Genomic DNA, 21,002 nt, shown 5'->3' with positions numbered 1-21,002 from the left:
GACTAATATTGACTGGAATTGTTATAGCTCTAGCTCGTTAGAGGGGTCAGTTTTTGTTCAAAGCGTGCAGGAAGGTTTTTTGACTCAGTATGTAGACAGGCCAACTAGAGGTGAGGCTATATTGGATCTGGTGCTGGGAAATGAGCCAGACCAGGTGCTAGACTTGGAAGTTGGTGTGCATTTTGGTGATAGTGACCACAATTCGGTTACGTTCACCTTAGTGATGGAAAGGGATAGGCATGAACCTCGGGCCAGTGGTTTTAGCTGGGGGAAGGGTAATTATGAGGCTATTAGGAGAGAATTAGGAAACATAGGTTGGACTAGGAGATTACAGGGACTGGGAACGTCCGACATGTGGAGTTTTTTCAAGGAGCAGCTACTGCGAGTCTGTGATAGGTATGTCCCTGTCAGGCAAGGAGGAATTGGTAGGGCTAGGGAACCGTGGTGCACCAAAAAAGTTTCTTTGTTGGTTAAAAAGAAAAAGGAGGCTTATGTTCGGATGAGACGTGAGCACTCGGGTAGTGCACTAGAAAGCTTTAGATTGGCTAAGAGGGAGTTGAAGAGCGAGCTTAGAAGGGCTAAAAGGGGACATGAGAAGACTTTGGCGGATAGGGTTAAAGAGAATCCTAAGGCGTTCTATAGGTATGTCAAGAACAGAAGGTTGGTTAGGGCAAGTTTAGGGCCAGTTATAGATGGCAGAGGGAAGTTATGTGTGGAACCGGAGGAGATTGGTGAAGCATTGAACCAATATTTCTCTTCGGTGTTCACGCAAGGGGACATGAATATAGCTGAGGAGGACACTGGGTTGCAAGGGAGTAGAATAGACAGTATTACAGTTGATAAGGAGGATGTGCAGGATATTCTGGAGGGTCTGAAAATAGATAAATCCCCTGGTCCGGATGGGATTTATCCAAGGATTCTCTGGGAGGCAAGAGAAGTGATTGCAGAGCCTCTGGCTCTGATCTTCAGGTCGTCGTTGGCCTCTGGTATAGTACCAGAAGATTGGAGGTTAGCGAATGTTGTCCCATTGTTTAAGAAGGGGAACAGAGACTTCCCCGGGAATTATAGACCGGTGAGTCTCACTTCTGTTGTCGGCAAGATGTTGGAAAAAATTATAAGGGATAGGATTTATAGTTATTTGGAGAGTAATGAATTGATAGGTGATAGTCAGCATGGTTTTGTGGCAGGTAGGTCGTGCCTTACTAACCTTATTGAGTTTTTTGAGAAAGTGACCAAGGAGGTGGATGGGGGCAAGGCAGTGGACGTGGTATATATGGATTTTAGTAAGGCGTTTGATAAGGTTCACCATGGTAGGCTTCTGCAGAAAATGCAGATGTATGGGATTGGGGGTGATCTAGGAAATTGGATCAGGAATTGGCTAGCGGATAGGAAACAGAGGGTGGTGGTTGATAGTAAATATTCATCATGGAGTGCGGTTACAAGTGGTGTACCTCAGGGATCTGTTTTGGGGCCACTGCTGTTTGTAATATTTATTAATGATCTGGATGAGGGTATAGTTGGGTGGATTAGCAAATTTGCTGATGACACCAAAGTCGGTGGTGTGGTAGACAGTGAGGAAGGGTGTCGTAGTTTGCAGGAAGACTTAGACAGGTTGCAAAGTTGGGCCGAGAGGTGGCGGATGGAGTTTAATGCGGAGAAGTGTGAGGTAATTCACTTTGGTAGGAATAACAGATGTGTTGAGTATAGGGCTAACGGGAGGACTTTGAGTAGTGTGGAGGAGCAGAGGGATCTAGGTGTATGTGTGCATAGATCCCTGAAGGTTGGGAATCAAGTAGATAGGGTTGTTAAGAAGGCATATGGTGTCTTGGCGTTTATTGGTAGGGGGATTGAATTTAGGAGTCGTGGCGTTATGTTGCAACTGTACACAACTCTGGTGCGGCCGCACTTGGAGTACTGTGTGCAGTTCTGGTCCCCACATTACAGGAAGGATGTGGAGGCTTTGGAGAGGGTGCAGAGGAGGTTTACCAGGATGTTGCCTGGTATGGAGGGGAGATCCTATGAGGAGAGGCTGAGGGATTTGGGATTGTTTTCGCTGGAAAGGCGGCGGCTCAGAGGGGATCTTATTGAAACATATAAGATGATTAGAGGTTTAGATAGGGTGGATAGTGATAGCCTTTTTCCTCTGATGGAGAAATCCAGCACGAGGGGGCATGGCTTTAAATTGAGGGGGGGTAGTTATAGAACCGATGTCAGGGGTAGGTTCTTTACCCAGAGGGTGGTGAGGGATTGGAATGCCCTGCCAGCATCAGTAGTAAATGCGCCTAGTTTGGGGGCGTTTAAGAGATCCGTAGATAGGTTCATGGACGAAAAGAAATTGGTTTAGGTTGGAGGGTCACAGTTTTTTTTTAACTGGTCGGTGCAACATCGTGGGCCGAAGGGCCTGTTCTGCGCTGTAATGTTCTATGTTCTATGTTCTATGTTGTTCAGGGGTGAAGCTCTACTTCACACAATTCAAGTTGGAAATCTGGCACACCCTTTCCCTCAGATGACCGCTGAAGTTGGGGTCAATTGAAAATTTCAAAACTGAGTTTTGGATTTGTGTTGGACAGGGGTAAATAGAGTTACAAATCCATGGTTGGTAGATGGGAGTTGAGATGTTTCTCAGCTCTGATCTATACAGAGTCAGAGGTTTACAACATAGAAATAGGCCCTTCGGCCCAACATGTCCATGCCACCCAGTTTTTACCATTAAGCTAGTCCCAATTAGCCCATATCCCTCTTAGCCATATAACTGTCTAAATGCTTTTTAAAAGACAAAATTGTACCCGCCTCTGGCAGCTTGTTCCAGACACTCACCACCCTCTGTGTGAAAAAATTGCACCTCTGGACACTTTTGTATCTTTCCCCTCTCACCTTAAACCTATGCCCTCTAGTTTTAGACTCTCCTACCTTTGGGAAAAGATATTGACTATCCAGCTGATCTATCCCCCTCATTATTTTATAGACCTCTATAAGATCACCCCTCAGCCTCCTACGCTCCAGAGCAAAAAGTCTCAGTCTATCCAGCCTCTCCTTATAACTCAAACTATTAAGTCTCGGTACCATCCTAGTAAATCCTTTCTGCACTCTTTCTCGTTTAATAGCATTGTTTCTATAATATGAATGGTTGAAGAGGCTTGAGGGGTTGAATGGCCTCCCCCTGTCTTTACTTGCTTGCGAGTCGATCTGAAATGCAAAGGCATCAAGCTTGGGCAAGTCATGTGCTCAGGAAGCTGACTTTAGAATATTGTGACTCATGTTGAGACACTGGAAGTTTTGAAGATTTAGCATGAAAATACAATGTAGGGAAGGATCCCCGAAACACCGGTTAACATCACCTCAAAAGAATTACAAAGCTGACCAAGCAAACAAAATTAAGAAAGCAAAACGGAAGAGTTCACTCGACACGTCGTTAACATTGGAGAAGGCTTGACTGAAAGGCTAGTGATAAACATTGCTGTCCAATGTAGTCCTGTTGGTTGTGTGGGTTGAACGGTGGTCCAGGCACCAGAGGCAGCTGCCTGACAAGCAGGTAACGTCATTGCATCATGGGTTACACCAATATTTACCTTGAAAGGGCATTGGAAGCAGCTTCAACAGCAAGAAATTTGTTAAACGCTTGGGAGGGTAAAAAGAAAATGCAAAGCTACTGGGAAAGCACGGGGGGCTAGGGGGAGTGGAGTGGGATTATAAACATCAAATGCTGGCAAAGGCACGGTGGGCCAAATGGCCTCTTTATTCACTGTAAGACTGTGCAACTGCCCGGGCACAGATGGCATCAACAACTCATTACTAAAACAGCAATCTATAGTCATTATCTTTCTGAAAACCAACCAAATTTCTGCCGTTTGTGTTCCACTACAATCAATAGACTTTAACTTCCAATAAATAATTCACCAATGTATTAAAGCAAAGCTGCTTTGCTACCACTCTTCCCAGTGCCAGACTACAGCAGATGATAGTTGAATCTTATTACTGAATGGTCTATTGAGGTGCATCACATCAGACCTGAACATTGTTTTAACAGAATAAAATGACTCATTAGTTCATTATGTTGTTGGGTGTATTTGCAGTTCTTGGAAAGGCACAACAGCAATGATTGAGTTCTCAACCCATTGGTCAGACAAAGGTTGAGAATTTCCTCAACTCAGTTGTTGTTCCAACAAAGGGACTTTGGATGAGCATCCAGGATGTTCCGTCCAAATCTCGTATTTCAGATACTGTCACCTATATGATTTAAGAATCAGAAGTGGCTCAATGGGTGGCCTCTTGTCCCTAACTCGGAACGCTGTGGGTTGGGGTCCCAGTCGAAGTACTTGAGCATGCAACCTAAGCTGTTATTCCCACTGCGATACTGTGAGACTGTCGGAGATGCTGTATTTCAGCTGTGACATTAAACCAAAGTCCCACCTGGCCACTTTTTAAGTTTAAGTTTTTTTGAAAGTTTATTTATTAGTGTCACAAGAAAGCTCACATTAACACTGCAATAAAGTTACTGTGAAAATCCCCTTGTCGCCACACTCCAGCGCCTGTTTGGGTACACTGAGGGAGAATTTAGCACGGCCAATGCACCCTAACCAACCCGTCTTACGGACTGTGGGAGGAAACCGGAGCACCCGGAGGAAACTCACGCAGACATGGGGAGAGCTTACAAACCCCACACAGGCAGTGATCCAAGCCAGGAATCGAACCCGGCTCCCTGGCGCTGTGAGGCAGCAGTGCTAACCACTGTGCCACCATGATGGTTTCTTATGTGGAGATAAAAGGCTATGGGCGGAATTTTCCCATTCCACTCGCCACAGGAACAATAGTGGGCGGGACACGGACCATGCAAAGATCCTCGGGGGGGATTTCCGATCTTAGGGCAAGCGCGGCCATACAATCTCGACAAGTGGAATTTACTGTAATTGATGTGCGTTCGGGGCAGTGATTGGAAACTCATTTCGCTTCTGAGGAGGGAGGGCCCACTGGATTAAAAGCCTGGGCACTTACATGGCCAGCATCGGGCATTCCCGAGGTTCCAGGGGTGGAAATACTGCCCTCCGAGAGCTGCCATCCAATCAGAGGCCAGTAGCTTTCCATAACAGGCTGTGCTGGGACCAGCAATGCACTCATGGAGAGAGCTAGGATTGGCAAGCCAGCCAGCCCACAGTTATGTGAGGGTGGGATGGGGGTCATGGGGAGGGGGGAATGTCGGTTCCCTCCATTAAGCATTAAGTGCCCACCCCCCGTTCTCTGCCCCCCTCCAAGAAGGCTAAGGGTAAACCCAGCAGCCATTTAGGTGATAGGGAAGGCACTCACATGTAATCCCTAAACCTCCACTAAATTCCAGTGGGTTCAGGGATAATTGGTGTCAATTTACTCAGCAATGATCCTAACAGACATCACATAATGAGCAGGCAGGTTTCCCAGGGCCCAAAGCCTGCACCTTAATCGATGGAAACTCTTGCATTGCCGGGAGACTGAAGTGTGGCCTCTCCCGCACCAAAGTGGGCCCAGCCGCCATGTTTCCCAGCAAGAGGGGACCTGCCTTAAACCCATCCCAAAGGAGCAGGGTGATTCTCCTCAGTGTCCTGGCCAATGTTTATCACTCAACCAAAAGAACCACAGGCAGATTAGGTGACTGTTACCGGATTGCTGTGTGTAAGTTGGTCACTATGTTTCTGACATTACATCCGAGATAATGGCCAGAATTCTCCAACATTGCACACCCCACCACCATTGCCAGCAAGAACGGAGAATTTGGCGCTCAGCCAAAGCTCCATTCATGGCAGTAGGACTGGAGAATCCCAGCTGCGGCAAGGTCGGAGAATCCCAGCCGCGGGCGAGGTCGGAGAATACAGATTGATTCCCTCCCCAGTGTTGGCCGCACCCGCCACCTTTGGGATCTGTGCCTGGATTAAAGTGGGCCCGAGACAGGAACAATGCTTCATTTCTCCTGATGCCCATTCCAGCAGCTCCTCCGTCCCACACGCCCGCCCCCACCGCCTCAGAGGCCACACCGGAGAAAGTATTTCTGAGATTAGCCGCGGGCGAGGTTGGAGAATCCCAGCCGCCATGTCAAAGGTGCTTCATTGGTGGCCAAATGCTTTGAGACATCATGAGGTTCAAAGTTCGTTCCAGATTTCCACCAGTTTTCCCCGTCCAACTCTGCAGCTAATCCCAGAAATCCTTTCTCCGGTGTGGCCTCTGAGGCGGTGGGGGCGGGCGTGTGGGATGGAGGAGCCGCTGGAATGGGCATCAGGAGAAATGAAGCATTGTTCCTGTCTCGGGCCCACTTTAATCCAGGCACAGATCCCAAAGGTGGCGGGTGCGGCCAACACTGGGGAGGGAATCAATCTGTATTTCCCTCTCAGTCCCCATCTCAGTGATTCTGAACCCTCAGCAAACCACCAGCTGTGTGCTGGCCAATGTTAGCACCTGGCCATCTCCAATGCCGGTCTGGCTTATCTCCATACTGGCTGGACAGCAAGCATCTGAAGACAAAAGCTCCGCAATCTAATGCAATAATCTCCGATATTTTCACGGTGCTGTCACTGCCAGGAACATAATAGCTTCCCTTCTATTCCACTTACAAGCTAAAAATGCCTGATGCACTAAACATTCTGATTACTTCCTCGAGAATTACCTTGGGGCTAGTGCAAGAGCTACTCACACAGTCACAAACAATATCAAACCCTCATGTGACAGCAAGGCTGGCAAAAACCATCAAATATTAAATCGGGGCACGTGGGAGCGTTATTGAACAGCAGAATGCTCTGGGCTACACTCTCAGGACAGAATTCGCCAGGCCACAGAATCAAACAGCTTCTCTGACATTTTACACAATGAATATAAAACAGCAGAGACGTGGATTACTCGGAGCAAGTTCCACCACTGATATTATGCGGGAATTGGAGCAAAAGCAGATTACCAGAAAACACTGAAGCAACAACACAGACTTCCTGTCAAAACAACTGCGCTGTTTAAACCAGAGCGTCCGATTAAGGCTGGAGCAAAGTCACCCCCTGACCCTAGTTGAAGATGTGGAGATGCCGGCGTTGGACTGGGGTAAGCACAGTAAGAAGTCTCACAACACCAGGTTAAAGTCCAACAGGTTTATTTGGTAGCAAATACCATAAGCTTTCGGAGCACTGCTCCTTCGTCAGATGGAGTGGATATCTGTTCTCCAACAGTGCACAGACACAGAAATCAAGTTACAGAATACTAATTAGAATGCGAATCTCTAAAGCCAGCCAGTGCTCCGAAAGCTTATGGTATTTGCTACCAAATAAACCTGTTGGACTTTAACCTGGTGTTGTGAAACTTCTTACTAGTTGAAGACATACAGCAACAGCACAGTTTGATCGCTTGTTGGAAGAGTCTCAGGCTCTCTCTCCCCCTCACCTGACCTCAGCTGAAAGGAACACAGGGCCAGGAGCTGGGGAAGGCCATTCAGCCCCTCAAGCCTGTTCTGCCATTCAATCTGATGGTGACCTCAACTCCACGTTCTTATCTGACCCCCAAAACCTTCGATTTTGTTGAAACGACCCTGTCTTCTGGAGCTCGCTCCCTTCACACTGCTGCAGTGAAATGTTAAATTAAGGCCCCACCCTTTCTACCCTCGCCGATGTTTATTAATCTATCACATCATCATAAACTTCAGCCTGCTCCCAGAGCTCAACCACACTTACTACCAGTTTGCTATGTAAGGTGCCAGCTGTGGGAGTTAATGGAGGAGAGCGGGCACTGGGTTGGTGAGTGAATGGCACTTGGTATGAGTTAGGACATGGGTAGCAGAGTTTTCTGATGCAAAAACAGAAAACGCTGGAAAATCTCAGCGGGTCTGACAGCATCCGTGGAGAGAGAATAGAGCCAATGTTTCACGTCTGGATGACCCTTTGTCAGAGCTCTGGATAGGCTCGAGCTATTTTCCTTATAGGTTTTTTAATGAGCTGGGAGATCAGTCCAGAATGTGTTGGAATAATGGAGTCTAAAGGCGATAAAAGCACAAACAGCAAAGAACAAAGAACAAAGCAGGCTGAGATTGGGGCAAAGTCGACCAATGTGACAGAGGTGGAAATAGGTGGACTTCACGTTGGCATGTAGATATCAGAGGGAGCTCATCTCCGGGTCAGGAAAACACCAAGGTTGGGGACAGAGCCTCAAAAATAGGCAGTGATGGGGAAAGAAAATCCAGCAAAGCATTTCTTTAATAATGTGCAGTGTTCGAGGGAAAAGGAAGTGGGCTAGGATTTTTATGCTTTGTCTGAAACATGGACTTTCAGATTAATCACAACTTTCAAACAATAGTTGACGGTTTGAGAAGTGGGGGAAATGAAACAAAACAAAGCAAAGCGTGGGAAGGAGCCAGTTTTAACAGTCAGAAGGCAGTCCAGGGGATCAAATCCACCAATAACCGCGGCAAACCGGCCAGCAAAGGAGCTGAAATTAGTCCCGGCGGAGATTTGTCTGTAAACTGCATTGTTGTCTCTATTCTTTACTGTATACTGTGGTGGAGGAAACAATAGTGTGCTGGAAGAGGGTTCCACAACCACAACAACTTTGAGAATAGCGGCAGCAGCATCTCACCAAACACTGAGAAAGGAAACATTTCCTTTAATTTTAGCACACCTGCTGTTCCATTGTCAAGTTTTTTTTTAAATCAAAGCTCCCTGCTTCCATTTTCAGAGAAGCTGGCACTGCAAACAAACACACGGGATAGATCTGATACAGATAGATGTGAACGTGTGCGTATGTGAGTATGAATGTATGCACCACACACCCTCACTCACATACACACACTCCACACACACACCACCCACACACACACTACACATCACACACACACATACCACACACACACACCACACACACACACTCACACACACACACTCACACACTCCACACACACACACACCACTCACACACACACACTCCACACAACACACACCCACACACCACACACACACACTCCACACACACACTCCACACACACACACACCACACCACACACACACACCACACCACACACACACACACACACATTCATGTACACACACAATCTCGCGCGCGCACACACACACACACTTACACACACACTCACGCACACACACTCGCACACACACACACACTGACACATACTCGCACACACACACACACACACACACACACACACACACACACACACATTGCCTAGGAATTGTTACAATGTCAATGAGGGACCACAAAGTCTTTTATTTAAAGAGAGACAAAATCAAAATTTCTATCTGCTTTGTTTGTGTGTGTCCCACTCCCTCTCTCTATTCCTGGGAACTGGCCGTTCACAGATGCTGCAGCATCGTCTCCAGATGTTGTCTGGAGGTTTGGGCCCTGCCATCGCGGAACTGTCCCCACTGCCCGTACCCAGAGACTTGGACACAAAGTGTTTGTACCTCTTTTCGAATCCCTGTGGGTTACAAACCATCCAGGACCTGCCCTGGAATCTCCAAAAATTACCTGGATACTGTTGGAGGCACCACGAGGAAAAAACTATCAGGGAATGTTAAAACATTGGGAATACTTTTCCAGATTTTTTTCAGCACTTTTGTTTATCAGCTCATACAGGTCTAGTTGATAATCTTACTGCCTTAGTGATCACCCTGACACCTAACGCTCTTCAGATTGGTTACTGCTGATTAAACTGCCGGCACATTTTCTGACCTAAATCCTTCGACCTCCCCGCTTCACTTCCAACCTTGAATAGCTGTGACTGTCCAATCCCACCAGGCGACAAACATCCCACCTCCTCGCTCCATCTTTTTTTCTGAATATGGGAAGCTCGATAGATATTTGGGTGAAATAGGGAGCAGCTTTGTAGGCCTCATCTCCAGCAGGTGAGGGGGGCGGGGGGGTGAGGTTTAACACGGATATCAGAAGGACTATTTTACACAGAGGGTGGTGGAGGCCTGGAATGCGCTGCCGGGCAAGGTGGTGGAGGCGGACACACTGGGAACATTTACGACTTATCTAGATAGCCATATGAACGGAGTGGGAATGGAGGGATACAAAAGAATGGTCTAGTTTGGACCAGGGAGCGGCGCGGGCTTGGAGGGCTGAAGGGCCTGTTCCTGTGCTGTATTGTTCTTTGTTCTTTGTTTTGTTCAGTACGGTGGCACTGCTCGATTCCAGTCAAAAAACGAAGGCTGGAATTTTCCAGCCCTTCCTGCCAGTGGGATCGACTGGTCCTGCCCGTAGCGATCCCCTGTGGCGGGTTCCCCAGTGGCGGAGGGTGCAGGGCACAGAGATATTGGCGGGACCAGAAAGTCCCACTTCTACCACAGGAAAACATGCCACAGGGGCTGGGGGAGGGGACTGGGGGGGACTGGGGGGGAATCCCACCCCATGCTGCCGCCCAATTAGATGTTTTCCCCACCTCCAAGCTCACCACCAGCGAGAGCAGAAGATTTGCTCCAGGTCTGTGTGGGGTTACCTGATCTTTGGCAGAGAGTGGAGACAGCAATTTGTTTCAGCTGCCCCAGGTTAGAGAGAAGAGCAGAAAGTATAAATCCAGCAGGATCCCTGCTCCTGATCAATGTCCAGTGAATGACGCTGGGACGTGGGTCCGTGCCAACAAAAACTGGGCTCAGCTGTGAAACTTTACACATTCAAGTCAGCTCCCACCTCTCGCAGTGGGAGCACACACAAGAAACGCAGCCATTTGATTAAAGTGCCAAAGAAGAAATTGGTGATTTTATCCAAGAGAGAAAGTTGGCTAAAATAACAATTGTGATCTCCGGCCCAGGTGTGATGCAGTCACTGCCCCAATTATACACAGAGTTGGTCTGCTCAATGGACTGACATGGATTCCAGAACACAATGCCACTTCACCCCTTTCTCCCATCCTGCCTCCTTCCTGGGCAATGCAGCCCCTGCAGCCTCTCTCTCCCCCCCCGCCCCCTGCCGGGCCCTCACCTCGGTGACCACTCGTGTGATGGTTCAGCAATCTTTCTGTCAAGGATTTTAACCAGTTAAGGGGAGTGAGGAAATCATCGCCAGATATCATTCTGCCCTGATGTTATATCTAAACACCCATTGCAGCGAGGTGGAATGGATGATTCTAAAACAAAACTAGTTATCCGGATATGTCCTTCAGGGAAGGAAATCTGCCGTCCTTACCTGGTCTGGCCTACATGTGACTCCAGAGCCACAGCAATGTGGTTAACTCTCAACTGTCCTCTGAACAAGTGCAACTAGGGATGGACAATAAATGCTGGCCAGCCAGTGATGCCCATATCCCATGAATGAATATATAAAATGAAATATCCCAGGCCAGCATGTACTGCCCACCTCGAGGTGCCTCAGAGAAGTTTGTGTTGAAGCCGCCTTTTTGGATCACTGCCCTCTTCCAGCAGGGTGTCTAACAGCGCTCTTCAGCTGAGAGTTCTTCTTTTCTGTAGTAGTTTATTACAATCGTCTAGCTTGCTGGATCAGTTCAGAGGCAGCTAAGAATGCCATGCTGGTGTGGGGCTGGAGTCACCTATAGTTCAGGTTGAGTAAAGACCGTAGGTTTCCTTTCCTAAATGGCATGCGGTAGTGATCAGGAGCAGTGGAAAGCTGATATTGCCTTCACTCGAGGCCAACTGCAACTCTGTTTAAGCCCCATTGACAGAGATCAGTTAACTTGAAACCGGTCAGACAATCAGTGACCTTTCTGCTCTGCCATGTTCCATTGAGCCTCCAGTCAGAATCCTTTCCTTTTAAGTTGGTCTAATTTTCTCAGCCCCTCCCTTCTCCCCAACCCCAAGTTAATTTCACCTCCGATTTGTATTTTTAACGAATTGTCCACAACCGAAGCCCCCCAATCCACAGGACAGATTTCACTAATGACTGCCAGTGATGTGAGAACATGAAACATGGATTACCATTCTCTGGGTGCTCCATCTCGCCAATGCTCCCATCGGGGGTGGTGCGTTCGTAGTGGTCCTCGGGCAGTGCCAGCGGTCCCAGTCGTGGTCCTGAAGATGACTTGCTGCTGGGTGTTTCTGATTCTTCGAGCCCGCTGTCATAGTAACTGTGCTGGGATGGGTCTTGCAGATCCTGGGACTGATTGGCTGTGGAGAAAGTCACTCTTCTGTGAGGGAGCTGGAGAGGAAACAAAGGGAACAGAGATTAGCTGGAGTATTGACTGACCTCTCGATTTGCCTGTGGCTCTGGGGTCAATAGGGTGTTGCTGTCACTATGTGAGGCAATGTTGATTCACTTTGTTCATCAATGTCTGCTGCACTCTCACATAACTTTACTTCAAATATTTCAGTCTTGGTTAACGAGTGTGTTTTACACCACAAGGTGCTGTAATTCTGTTAAGGTTCTAAATAACACAGGACCCAATTTTAACACTCAACAAGTACATGGGGTTTGAGTGAGTGAAACCCTCATAGTTACAGAAACATAGAAACTCTACATGAAGAAAGAGGCCATTCAGCCCATCGAGTCTGCACTGGCAACAATCCCACCCAGGCACTATCCCTTAATCCCACATATTTACCCAACTAATCCCTCTAACCTACACACCCAGGGACACCAAGGGGCAATTTAGCACGGCCAATGCACCTAACACACACATCTTTGGACTGTGGGAGGAAACCGGAGCAACCGGAGGAAGCCCACGCAGACACGGGGAGAATGTGCAAACTCCGCACAGACAGTGACCCAAGCTGGGAATCGAACCCAGGTCCCTGTAGCTGTGAGGCAGCAGTGCTAACCACTGTGCTACCGTGCCGCCCTATCACTGTGCCACCGTGCCACCCTATCACTGTGCCACCATGCCGCCCTGCAGATCTGCTTGCCCACTATCGGAGTGGTCCTTATCCTCTCACTCCACTGGCAGGGTCAAATTCCACATCAGGGTCAAATTACACAGATCCCAGAAAGTAGATCTTGGTCCAAAGCAGTGAAGTTTTCTCACTGAGTTGGACATGTGGTACCGCAGGAGGTGAATCATCCCTCTCTTTGAATTAGAAACACACACAGGAGGAGTGGAAGGCATAATATTATTTCTCATTAACTGGGAAAGAAACCTGTTGTGCTTATCCTGGTTAACATAAGTAGGTCTGCAAGAGTCAAAAGTAGACATGTCTTCTCCCCCTGTCAGTGCTGCAGAGAGAGAGTGACTTTTCTTTAAACAGCTGGGGGGAGGAGGGGGGGGAGGCGGGGGAGGTTGAGAGCTACATCAAAAGAACAACTCACATTCAGAGTAATGAAGAGCAGAAAATGCTGGAAATACTCAGCAGGTCTGGCAGGAACCGGGGAGAGAGAAACAAGAGCTGGTGTTTCAGGTCGATGAGCTTTCATCAGAAGAGGAAAATGTTTGAGGTTTAAAGCAAGTGCAGGAAAAGTGAGGGGAGGATAAAAGGGCAAAGGGGAAGGTGTCTGACGGCAGGGGGGGGTGGTGGGGGGGGGGGGGAGAAGATGGGAGAGGTTAAACGAGGAAACGGATAATGGAAAATGAAAGAGGATGTCAATGAGACAAGTAAAGAAACTAAAAAAAGTTCAATCTTGACCTGCTGAGAGTTTCCAGCATTTTCTGTTTATATTTCAGCCTTCCAGCAAATGCAGCATTTGGTTTTGGCATTTCTAATAGGACATAGGAAAAGGTAACAGAAGCACAAACAGGCAAAAGGCACACCAAAGGAGTTATTATGGAGAATAGACTGAGTGCTCGATCAAAAAGGAAAGATTTTAAGGAGAGTTTTAAGAGGAGCAACAGGAAAGGTAGAACCCATAGCATAATTAAACCTCACCCAGTCAAACCCTCCCTGACTGCTTTGCACTATTCAAAAACCTGGGCTGAAGTGACTCTGGCTGTGTATTCCCTAATAAATAGACAGTGGCACCACACTATATAATTTCCTTAATGATTCAAATGCTATTTTTTGCTGAACTGGGTGTGGTTAGTGTTGGATAATATATATATTCCAGGAATGGAATGTCACACAGTGAGATTTACTGCTCGGTCAATTTTATGAGTGGAAAATCAGGAGTATGTAAATCAGGAGCTGTGAATCATAGAAATCATAGAAACCCTACAGTGCAGAAGGAGGCCATTCGGCCCATCGAGTCTGCACCGACCACAATCCCGCCCAGGCCCTATCCCCACATATTTTACCCACTAATCCCTCTAACCTACGCATCTCAGGGGCAATTTTTAGCATGGCCAATCAACCTAACCCGCACATCTTTGGAATCTTGGTGTCAGATTCTCAGTCCTTGTTGAGCTGGAACTGAAGGTGAGTCCCCGATGTCTCTGAGCTGAATATTTCTTCACTAACTCTGGCCTGCGACACAACACCCAACCAGAGGACACAAATTCACCCGCTATGGTCTCTCTTATTGGCTGACATCTTGCCAATCTGCTCTGCCTTTGTCAGAAACATTGCAACAACAACTTGAAGTTATATAGCACTGTCACAATGTCGGAAACTCGCCAAAGTACATCACAGGAGTGTTACCAAATGCCAAACCAGATAGGGAGATAAAGACAGGCGGCCACACGCTGGGTTCCAAGGGAGCCTTTTACAAGTGGAGGAATGTTGCAAGACGATGAGAGGTTTAGTGAAGGAAATCTAGCACTTAGAACCCAGGTAACTGAATTCCCGCCATCCGTGATGGAGCGATTTAAATTTGAGATGCGTGAGACATCAGAAAAGGAGATGTGGGAGGTAGATTATTACCGATTGGTACAGCCAGTCAGGATTAACTGGTGAGAACAGGGGGGCTGTGTGTTTGAGTCGCTGGAGGATCTGTCCTCACTCCAGTCACTTGCCATGTTTGACATTTGCTTTGTATTCAATGTATTACATCAGGATACCAACAATTTAACAATTAGGAACATATCCGCCACTTTCTGGTATTCCCACTGGGTGTCAAACCGGAAATCAGATCCAGAACTCCCAGATCCACTCGTCAGGAATGTCTGGAGTTGGGAGGGATGGTCATATCCCTGATTCAGGAAGGAGAAATGTTAGCACGAAGCAGGCTTCAGTGCAGTGGCTGTATTGCTGGATAAGTAACCCACCGGCATGGACTCATGATCCAGAGGAACACTGCATTCAAATTTTGTAATTGGTAGATTAAGAATTTGAATTCAGTTTAAAGAAAACAATTGGGAATTAAAGAACTCGGATATCAGTAAAAATGACCAGAAGATAGCAACCCATTGAGGTGAATGGCTTCTCGCTGTGTATTATACATTATACCAATCACTGGGATCATCGCAAAAACACAGCTGGCTTGCAAACTGTTCTTTAGAATGTAAACCCATTGTCCTCACTGAGGTATGGCCCTTATACCAACACAGCCCCACACCAACACAGGTTGACCCTTGACTACCCCCTGATGTGATCTAGCAAAGCACTTGATTGAATTGGTTTAAAAGGGAAGCCCACCATCACCTTCTAAAGGCAACTGGGGGTGGGCAATCCAATGCCAGCCCTTCCAGTGATGCCCACGCCCCGTGAAAGAATTAAAGCTGGTACAGTTTTCAGGCTACTCTTCATCATATGGCAATGGGAAGACTCAACAGCACCAACCGCTCGCCACTGCGACTGAAAGTCTCCTTGAGAAGTAGTTCTGTCACGTCACGATCATGTGGACAATTCCTCTTCGAGGGGTGAGCCTGGGTAAGATGCTCTGTCGGAGAGTCACTGTAGACTCGATGGGCTGAGTGGCCTCTTTCTACACTGTAGGTTCTATGGGAGTGAGGGTCAGCCTTCGACAGCCCAGAACCCAGCTTGCTGCTGTTGGGCTTTCGCTGCCACACGTTAGCTCAGTTGGCTGAATGGCTGGTTTGTGACGTGCAGAGATGCCAATGGCATGGATTCAATTCCCGTACCGGCTGAGGTTATTCACGAAGGCCCCGCCTCCTCAAACTTGCCCGTCGCCTGAGCTGTGGTGATTCTCAGGTTAAATCACCACCAGTCAGCTCTCCCCCTCAAAAGGGGAGAACAGCCTATGGTCATCTGGGACGACAGCGACTTTACTTACTTGCCACACTAGCAGTTATATCAAAGCTTCCTTCGTTGTATGTGAGACAGTGGCACGTCTGCACTGGGAAAATAACATTAATGGAATAAAATAGCTTCTCTCATTTTAGGACTGACAGCTGGTGCCACAAAGTTGACATCTCTGGCTTTCAAAGTTCGGAGGTGATGACAATTAAAGTGGCAGCAGTATACACATTCAGCAGTAATTAGTAGGCCCCCTTCCATCAATTACAAACCAGGGGTACATGACTCTCAGTGGAGACAAAGAGACAAGAAGTGCTGGATAATTATTTAATATGTACAGGATGTAGCAGAGGAACAGATTGGCTTGGCCCTGTTCAATACGCTGCCAATCAAGCATCAATTAAAGCTCGACCTGGCTGTTCTAAGACTTTGAACTTGGCTCTCAGGAACCTTACAAAACATCAGCTAATGCAGCACGGTTTCCATTTATCTGAAGGGTCAGGTTCCCCGTCATAACATGTGGATGCTCCACGGGAAAAAAAAATCACATTAATGTTCCCCTTCTTCTATCAACTCATTCCCCAGACTTCATTTCAAACCATTTAAGAGTTGGTTGATTGCCACTTATCTCCCGAAGACAAGGTTTGAGGTTTCAAATGACTAAGTGCTACAGGCTGATCAGTTTTTGCGATGAAACAGGGCAAGTCAGCCACGTTTCTGAGTGCTTGCCCTCTCACGCTCTTTGCGGATGTAATCGTGTTGAAGATGTGTATTGGAGGAAGCGTGGAAGGTACAGAAATTCATTCGAAAGAGACAGGGAGGTTAAGATCATGCTGCCTGAAAAATATTGGGCAGAAGAGAGGCCTGTCAGACTGAAATACTGGATCAGCACAGATATCCAGAATATTTGCAGCAGACCAAAACAACTTGTCAAGGCACTTCAAAGAAGTATTATCAAACAAAAATTTAACACCAAGCCACGTGAGGACAAATAGCCATTTTAAAAATCTTTCCATTCATGAGATGTAGACGTTGTTGGCTGGCCAACATTTATTGTGTGGAGATGCCGGCGTTGGACTGGGGTAAACACAGTAAGAAGTTTAACAACACCAGGTTAAAGTCCAACAGGTTTATTTGGTAGCAAAAGCCACACAAGCTTTCGAGGCTCTAAGCCCCTTCTTCAGGTGAGTGGGAATTCTGTTCATAAACAGAACTTATAAAGACACAGACTCAATTTACATGAATAATGGTTGGAATGCGAATACTTACAACTAATCCAGTCTTTAAGAAACAAAACAATGGGAGTGGAGAGAGCATCAAGACAGGCTAAAAAGATGTGTATTGTCTCCAGACAAGACAGCCAGTGAAACTCTGCAGGTCCACGCAACTGTGGGAGTTACAAATAGTGTGACATAAACCCAATATCCCGGTTGAGGCCGTCCTTGTGTGTGCGGAACTTGGCTATCAGTTTCTGCTCAGCGACTCTGCGCTGTTGTGTGTCGCGAAGGCCGCCTTGGAGAACGCTTACCCGAATATCAGAGGCCGAATGCCCGTGACCGCTGAAGTGCTCCCCAACAGGAAGAGAACAGTCTTGCCTGGTGATTGTCGAGCGGTGTTCATTCATCCGTTGTCGCAGCGTCTGCATAGTTTCCCCAATGTACCATGCCTCGGGACATCCTTTCTTGCAGCGTATCAGGTAGACAACGTTGGCCGAGTTGCAAGAGTATGTACCTGCAGAGTTTCACTGGCTGTCTTGTCTGGAGACAATACACATCTTTTTAGCCTGTCTTGATGCTCTCTCCACTCCCATTGTTTTGTTTCTTAAAGACTGGATTAGTTGTAAGTATTCGCATTCCAACCATTATTCATGTAAATTGAGTCTGTGTCTTTATAAGTTCTGTTTATGAACAGAATTCCCACTCACCTGAAGAAGGGGCTTAGAGCCTCGAAAGCTTGTGTGGCTTTTGCTACCAAATAAACCTGTTGGACTTTAACCTGGTGTTGTTAAACTTCTTACAACATTTATTGCCCATCCTTAGTCGCCCTTGAGGAGGTGGTGTTGAGCTGCCTTCTTGAACCACTGTAGTCCACGTGGTGTAGGTACACCCTCAATGCTGTTAGGGAGGGAATTTCAGGATGGATGCGCGCAGCTCAAATCACACTCGAGAAGCACAACACCATCCAGGACAAAGCAGCCCACTTGATTGGCAAACATTCACTCCCTCCATCACTGACGCACAGTGGCAGCCGTGTGTACCATCTGGCAGATGCACCGCAGCAACTCACCAAGACTCCTTAGACAGCACCTCCCAAATCCACAACCGCCACCTTCGAGAAGGATAAGAGCAGCAGACGAGTGAGAACACCACCACCTGCAAGTTCCCTTCCAAGACACTCACTATCCAAACTTGGAAATGCACGCCATTGCTTCATTGTCACTGGGTTAAAATCCTGGAACTCCCTCCCTAGCAGCACGGTGGGTGTACCTACACTACATGGATTGCAGCAGTTTAAAAGGCAGCTCACTCACTACCACCTCTGAAGAACAATTAGGGGTGGGCAACAAATTCTGGACCAGCCAGCGATGCCCACATCCCATGGATAAATAATACAAACAAATCAGATGCAGAACACAACAAGAAAGTGTAAACAACTACATATCTCAAAGCTACGCTGAGAGACGAAGGATGACATTGTCATCTGGGGTGTGTGGGACGTGGTGGCACGGTGGCACGGTGGCACGGTGGCACAGCAGTTAGCATTGTTGTCTCACAGCGCAAGGGACCCAGATTCAATTCCGGCCTGAGGTGGAGTTTGCTCCAGGTGCTCTGGTTTCCTCCCACAGTCTAAAGGTGTGCAGGTTAGGTGGATTCGCTGTGTTAAATGTGTGGGTTATGGGGATAGGCTGGAGGAGGGGAGGGCGGGGGGCAGCGGGGGGGGGGGGGGGGGGGGGGGGGGGAAGGGCAGGGGCAGGGGTGCTGAGTGGAATACTCTATCAGAGAGTCAGTGAAGATTTGACAGTGAAGATTTGATGGGCCAAATGGCATCTTTCTGCACTGCAGGAATTCTATGAATAGAAATAGATTTACGAAACATAAAATGAATCCAAACCTGCAATGGGGCTGGAAAAAAAGGTTGTAATCTGTGCGATGAGGGGTGCCACCTAATGGCTGCAAGAATATTGTCAGCTTCTGGAGCTGCCGGCAGAAAATGCCGGTGCCACAACCCTCAGGTGCACCATCAAAGACCATTCTCATATCCCCTGGTTCATCTTCAATCATCTATCTTCATTATACTCAATGACGGAGCATCCACAATCCTCTGGAGTTACAAATTTAAAAGGTGCACCAGCCATGAGATGGAGAAGTTTCTTTTTACCTCAGTGCTACATTGGTTTTTGATTTGATTTTGATTTGATTTATTATTGTCACATGTATTAACATACAGTGAAAAGTATTGTTTCTTGCGCGCTATACAGACAAAGCATACCGTTCATAGAGAAGGAAAGGAGACAGTGCAGAATGTAGTGTTACAGTCATAGCTAGGGTGTAGAGAAAGATCAACTTAATGCGAGGTAGGTCCATTCAAAAGTCTGACGGCAGCAGGGAAGAGGCTGTCCTTGAGTCGGTTGGTACGTGACCTCAGACTTTTGTATCTTTTTCCCGACGGAAGGAGGTGGAAGAGAGAATGTCCCGGGGTGCGTGGGGTTGACTCCCTATTCTGAAACTGGGAACTTCCTAGTTTTACATTTCCCTGCCAAGGGGAACATCCTTCCACCATCAAACCTGTCAGGCTCCTTAAGGATTTTACATGTGTGAGGGAGAGAGGGGGCTGGGGAATAGGCTGCTAAGCAGAGGAGGCTGCAATTTGCCTTGCCTTGCCTACGAGGAGAACTCTGAATCCTCTTAGCCCCAGAGAAAAACCTTAAAGAAATGTCTTAAAGGGCCCCTTGTGATGGAAGAGCTGCTTCTCAGTCTCACAGGAGAGACAGTGAGGGAACATAATACCAACATGGACTGCTTAAACCAAACAACCTGACCATACTGCCATGCAATTCTATGAGAGAGAAAGAAAAAGGAGGGAAAGAATGAAAAGCACGGGGTGTGTGATGGAGAGAGAGAGAGAGCACAAAACAAAGAACAGGAGCACAAAAAACAATAGACAAGTGGTGGCATTTACCGCTGTGCTCATCCCAATGCAGGTAACTCCTGTCCTGGGTCAACGGACCTTTGCATAAGTTTCCCGCCTGCTACGATTCCCGTGGTGGGCGGGATGGGGAAGTTCTGCCCATGGTGTCTTTATAATGTTTCTGGTGCCGTCAGACATCGCAAAGCAGCCAATGAATTACTTTGGAAACTCAGTCATGATTTTGTGAATGTTGCAGGATTGTGGAAATGGAGTGAATCGGTTAATCTGCCCCTTGTGGTGTCGACTGAACAAGGAGTGTTGGCGAGGGCGGCAAAGAAATCCCCACTGCTGTTCAAATAGGTGCCTGGGGATTCTTCCATCCACCTGAACAGGCTGACAGGTGCTCAGGCTGAGGCCTCATCCAAAACACAGCACCTGCTCAAACATACATTGCGGAATCTCTGCCTAGATTGTGCCCTCAAGTCTATTATCGATCGGGAATGACCCCATCGTCTTCTGAGGCTTCTGAGTCCAACTGACAGACAGTGAATAAGAACTTAAATCACTCTTAAACTAAGCAACACATTGGAAAGAACATTAGCGCAGCTTGTAAGAATGGACTTACAGGTGAACGCATGACACAGACTGACTAACAGGTAAAAGTAAAGTCGTCAAGAGTCCCAGATGACCAGAGGCTGCCCCCTCCCCCCCTCCCTTTGATGGGGGGAAATGACTGGGTGATTTTACCTGAGGGTCACCACTCCTCAGGCGAGTGGCAAGGTGGCGGGGCCTTCATGGATAACCAGCTGACTAACGGAGCAGCTGCCAAAGCTCAGTGTGTAGCTTTCTCACCACTGGGTCACGATTATTGGAGGTTTGAGTTCTAATGCAGAGATTTGAAGACCAAAT

General features: G+C 47.5%; 1 protein-coding gene across 3 annotated transcripts in view; it reads right to left on the bottom strand.

The window, feature by feature from the left end:
- The window catches only part of LOC144505625 (protocadherin-1-like), a 406,585-nt gene that overhangs the window by 118,437 nt on the left and 267,146 nt on the right, over positions 1 to 21,002 (bottom strand). For all 3 annotated transcript variants that reach the window (XR_013499825.1, XM_078231734.1, XM_078231735.1), the window contains exon 3: positions 11,883 to 12,102. Coding sequence is in view for 2 of the 3 variants with exons in the window: in XM_078231734.1 (XP_078087860.1) it covers positions 11,883 to 12,102 (220 nt within the window). In the remaining variant the exon portion in view is untranslated. The remainder of the gene's footprint in view (positions 1 to 11,882; positions 12,103 to 21,002) is intronic.

The sequence above is a fragment of the Mustelus asterias genome, chromosome 16 (genome assembly GCF_964213995.1).
Source record: "Mustelus asterias chromosome 16, sMusAst1.hap1.1, whole genome shotgun sequence".
In the NCBI taxonomy this organism is placed as follows: Eukaryota; Metazoa; Chordata; class Chondrichthyes; order Carcharhiniformes; family Triakidae; genus Mustelus; species Mustelus asterias.
Note: the sequence above shows the minus strand (reverse complement) of the source record. Positions and strands in the feature narration are given on the sequence as shown.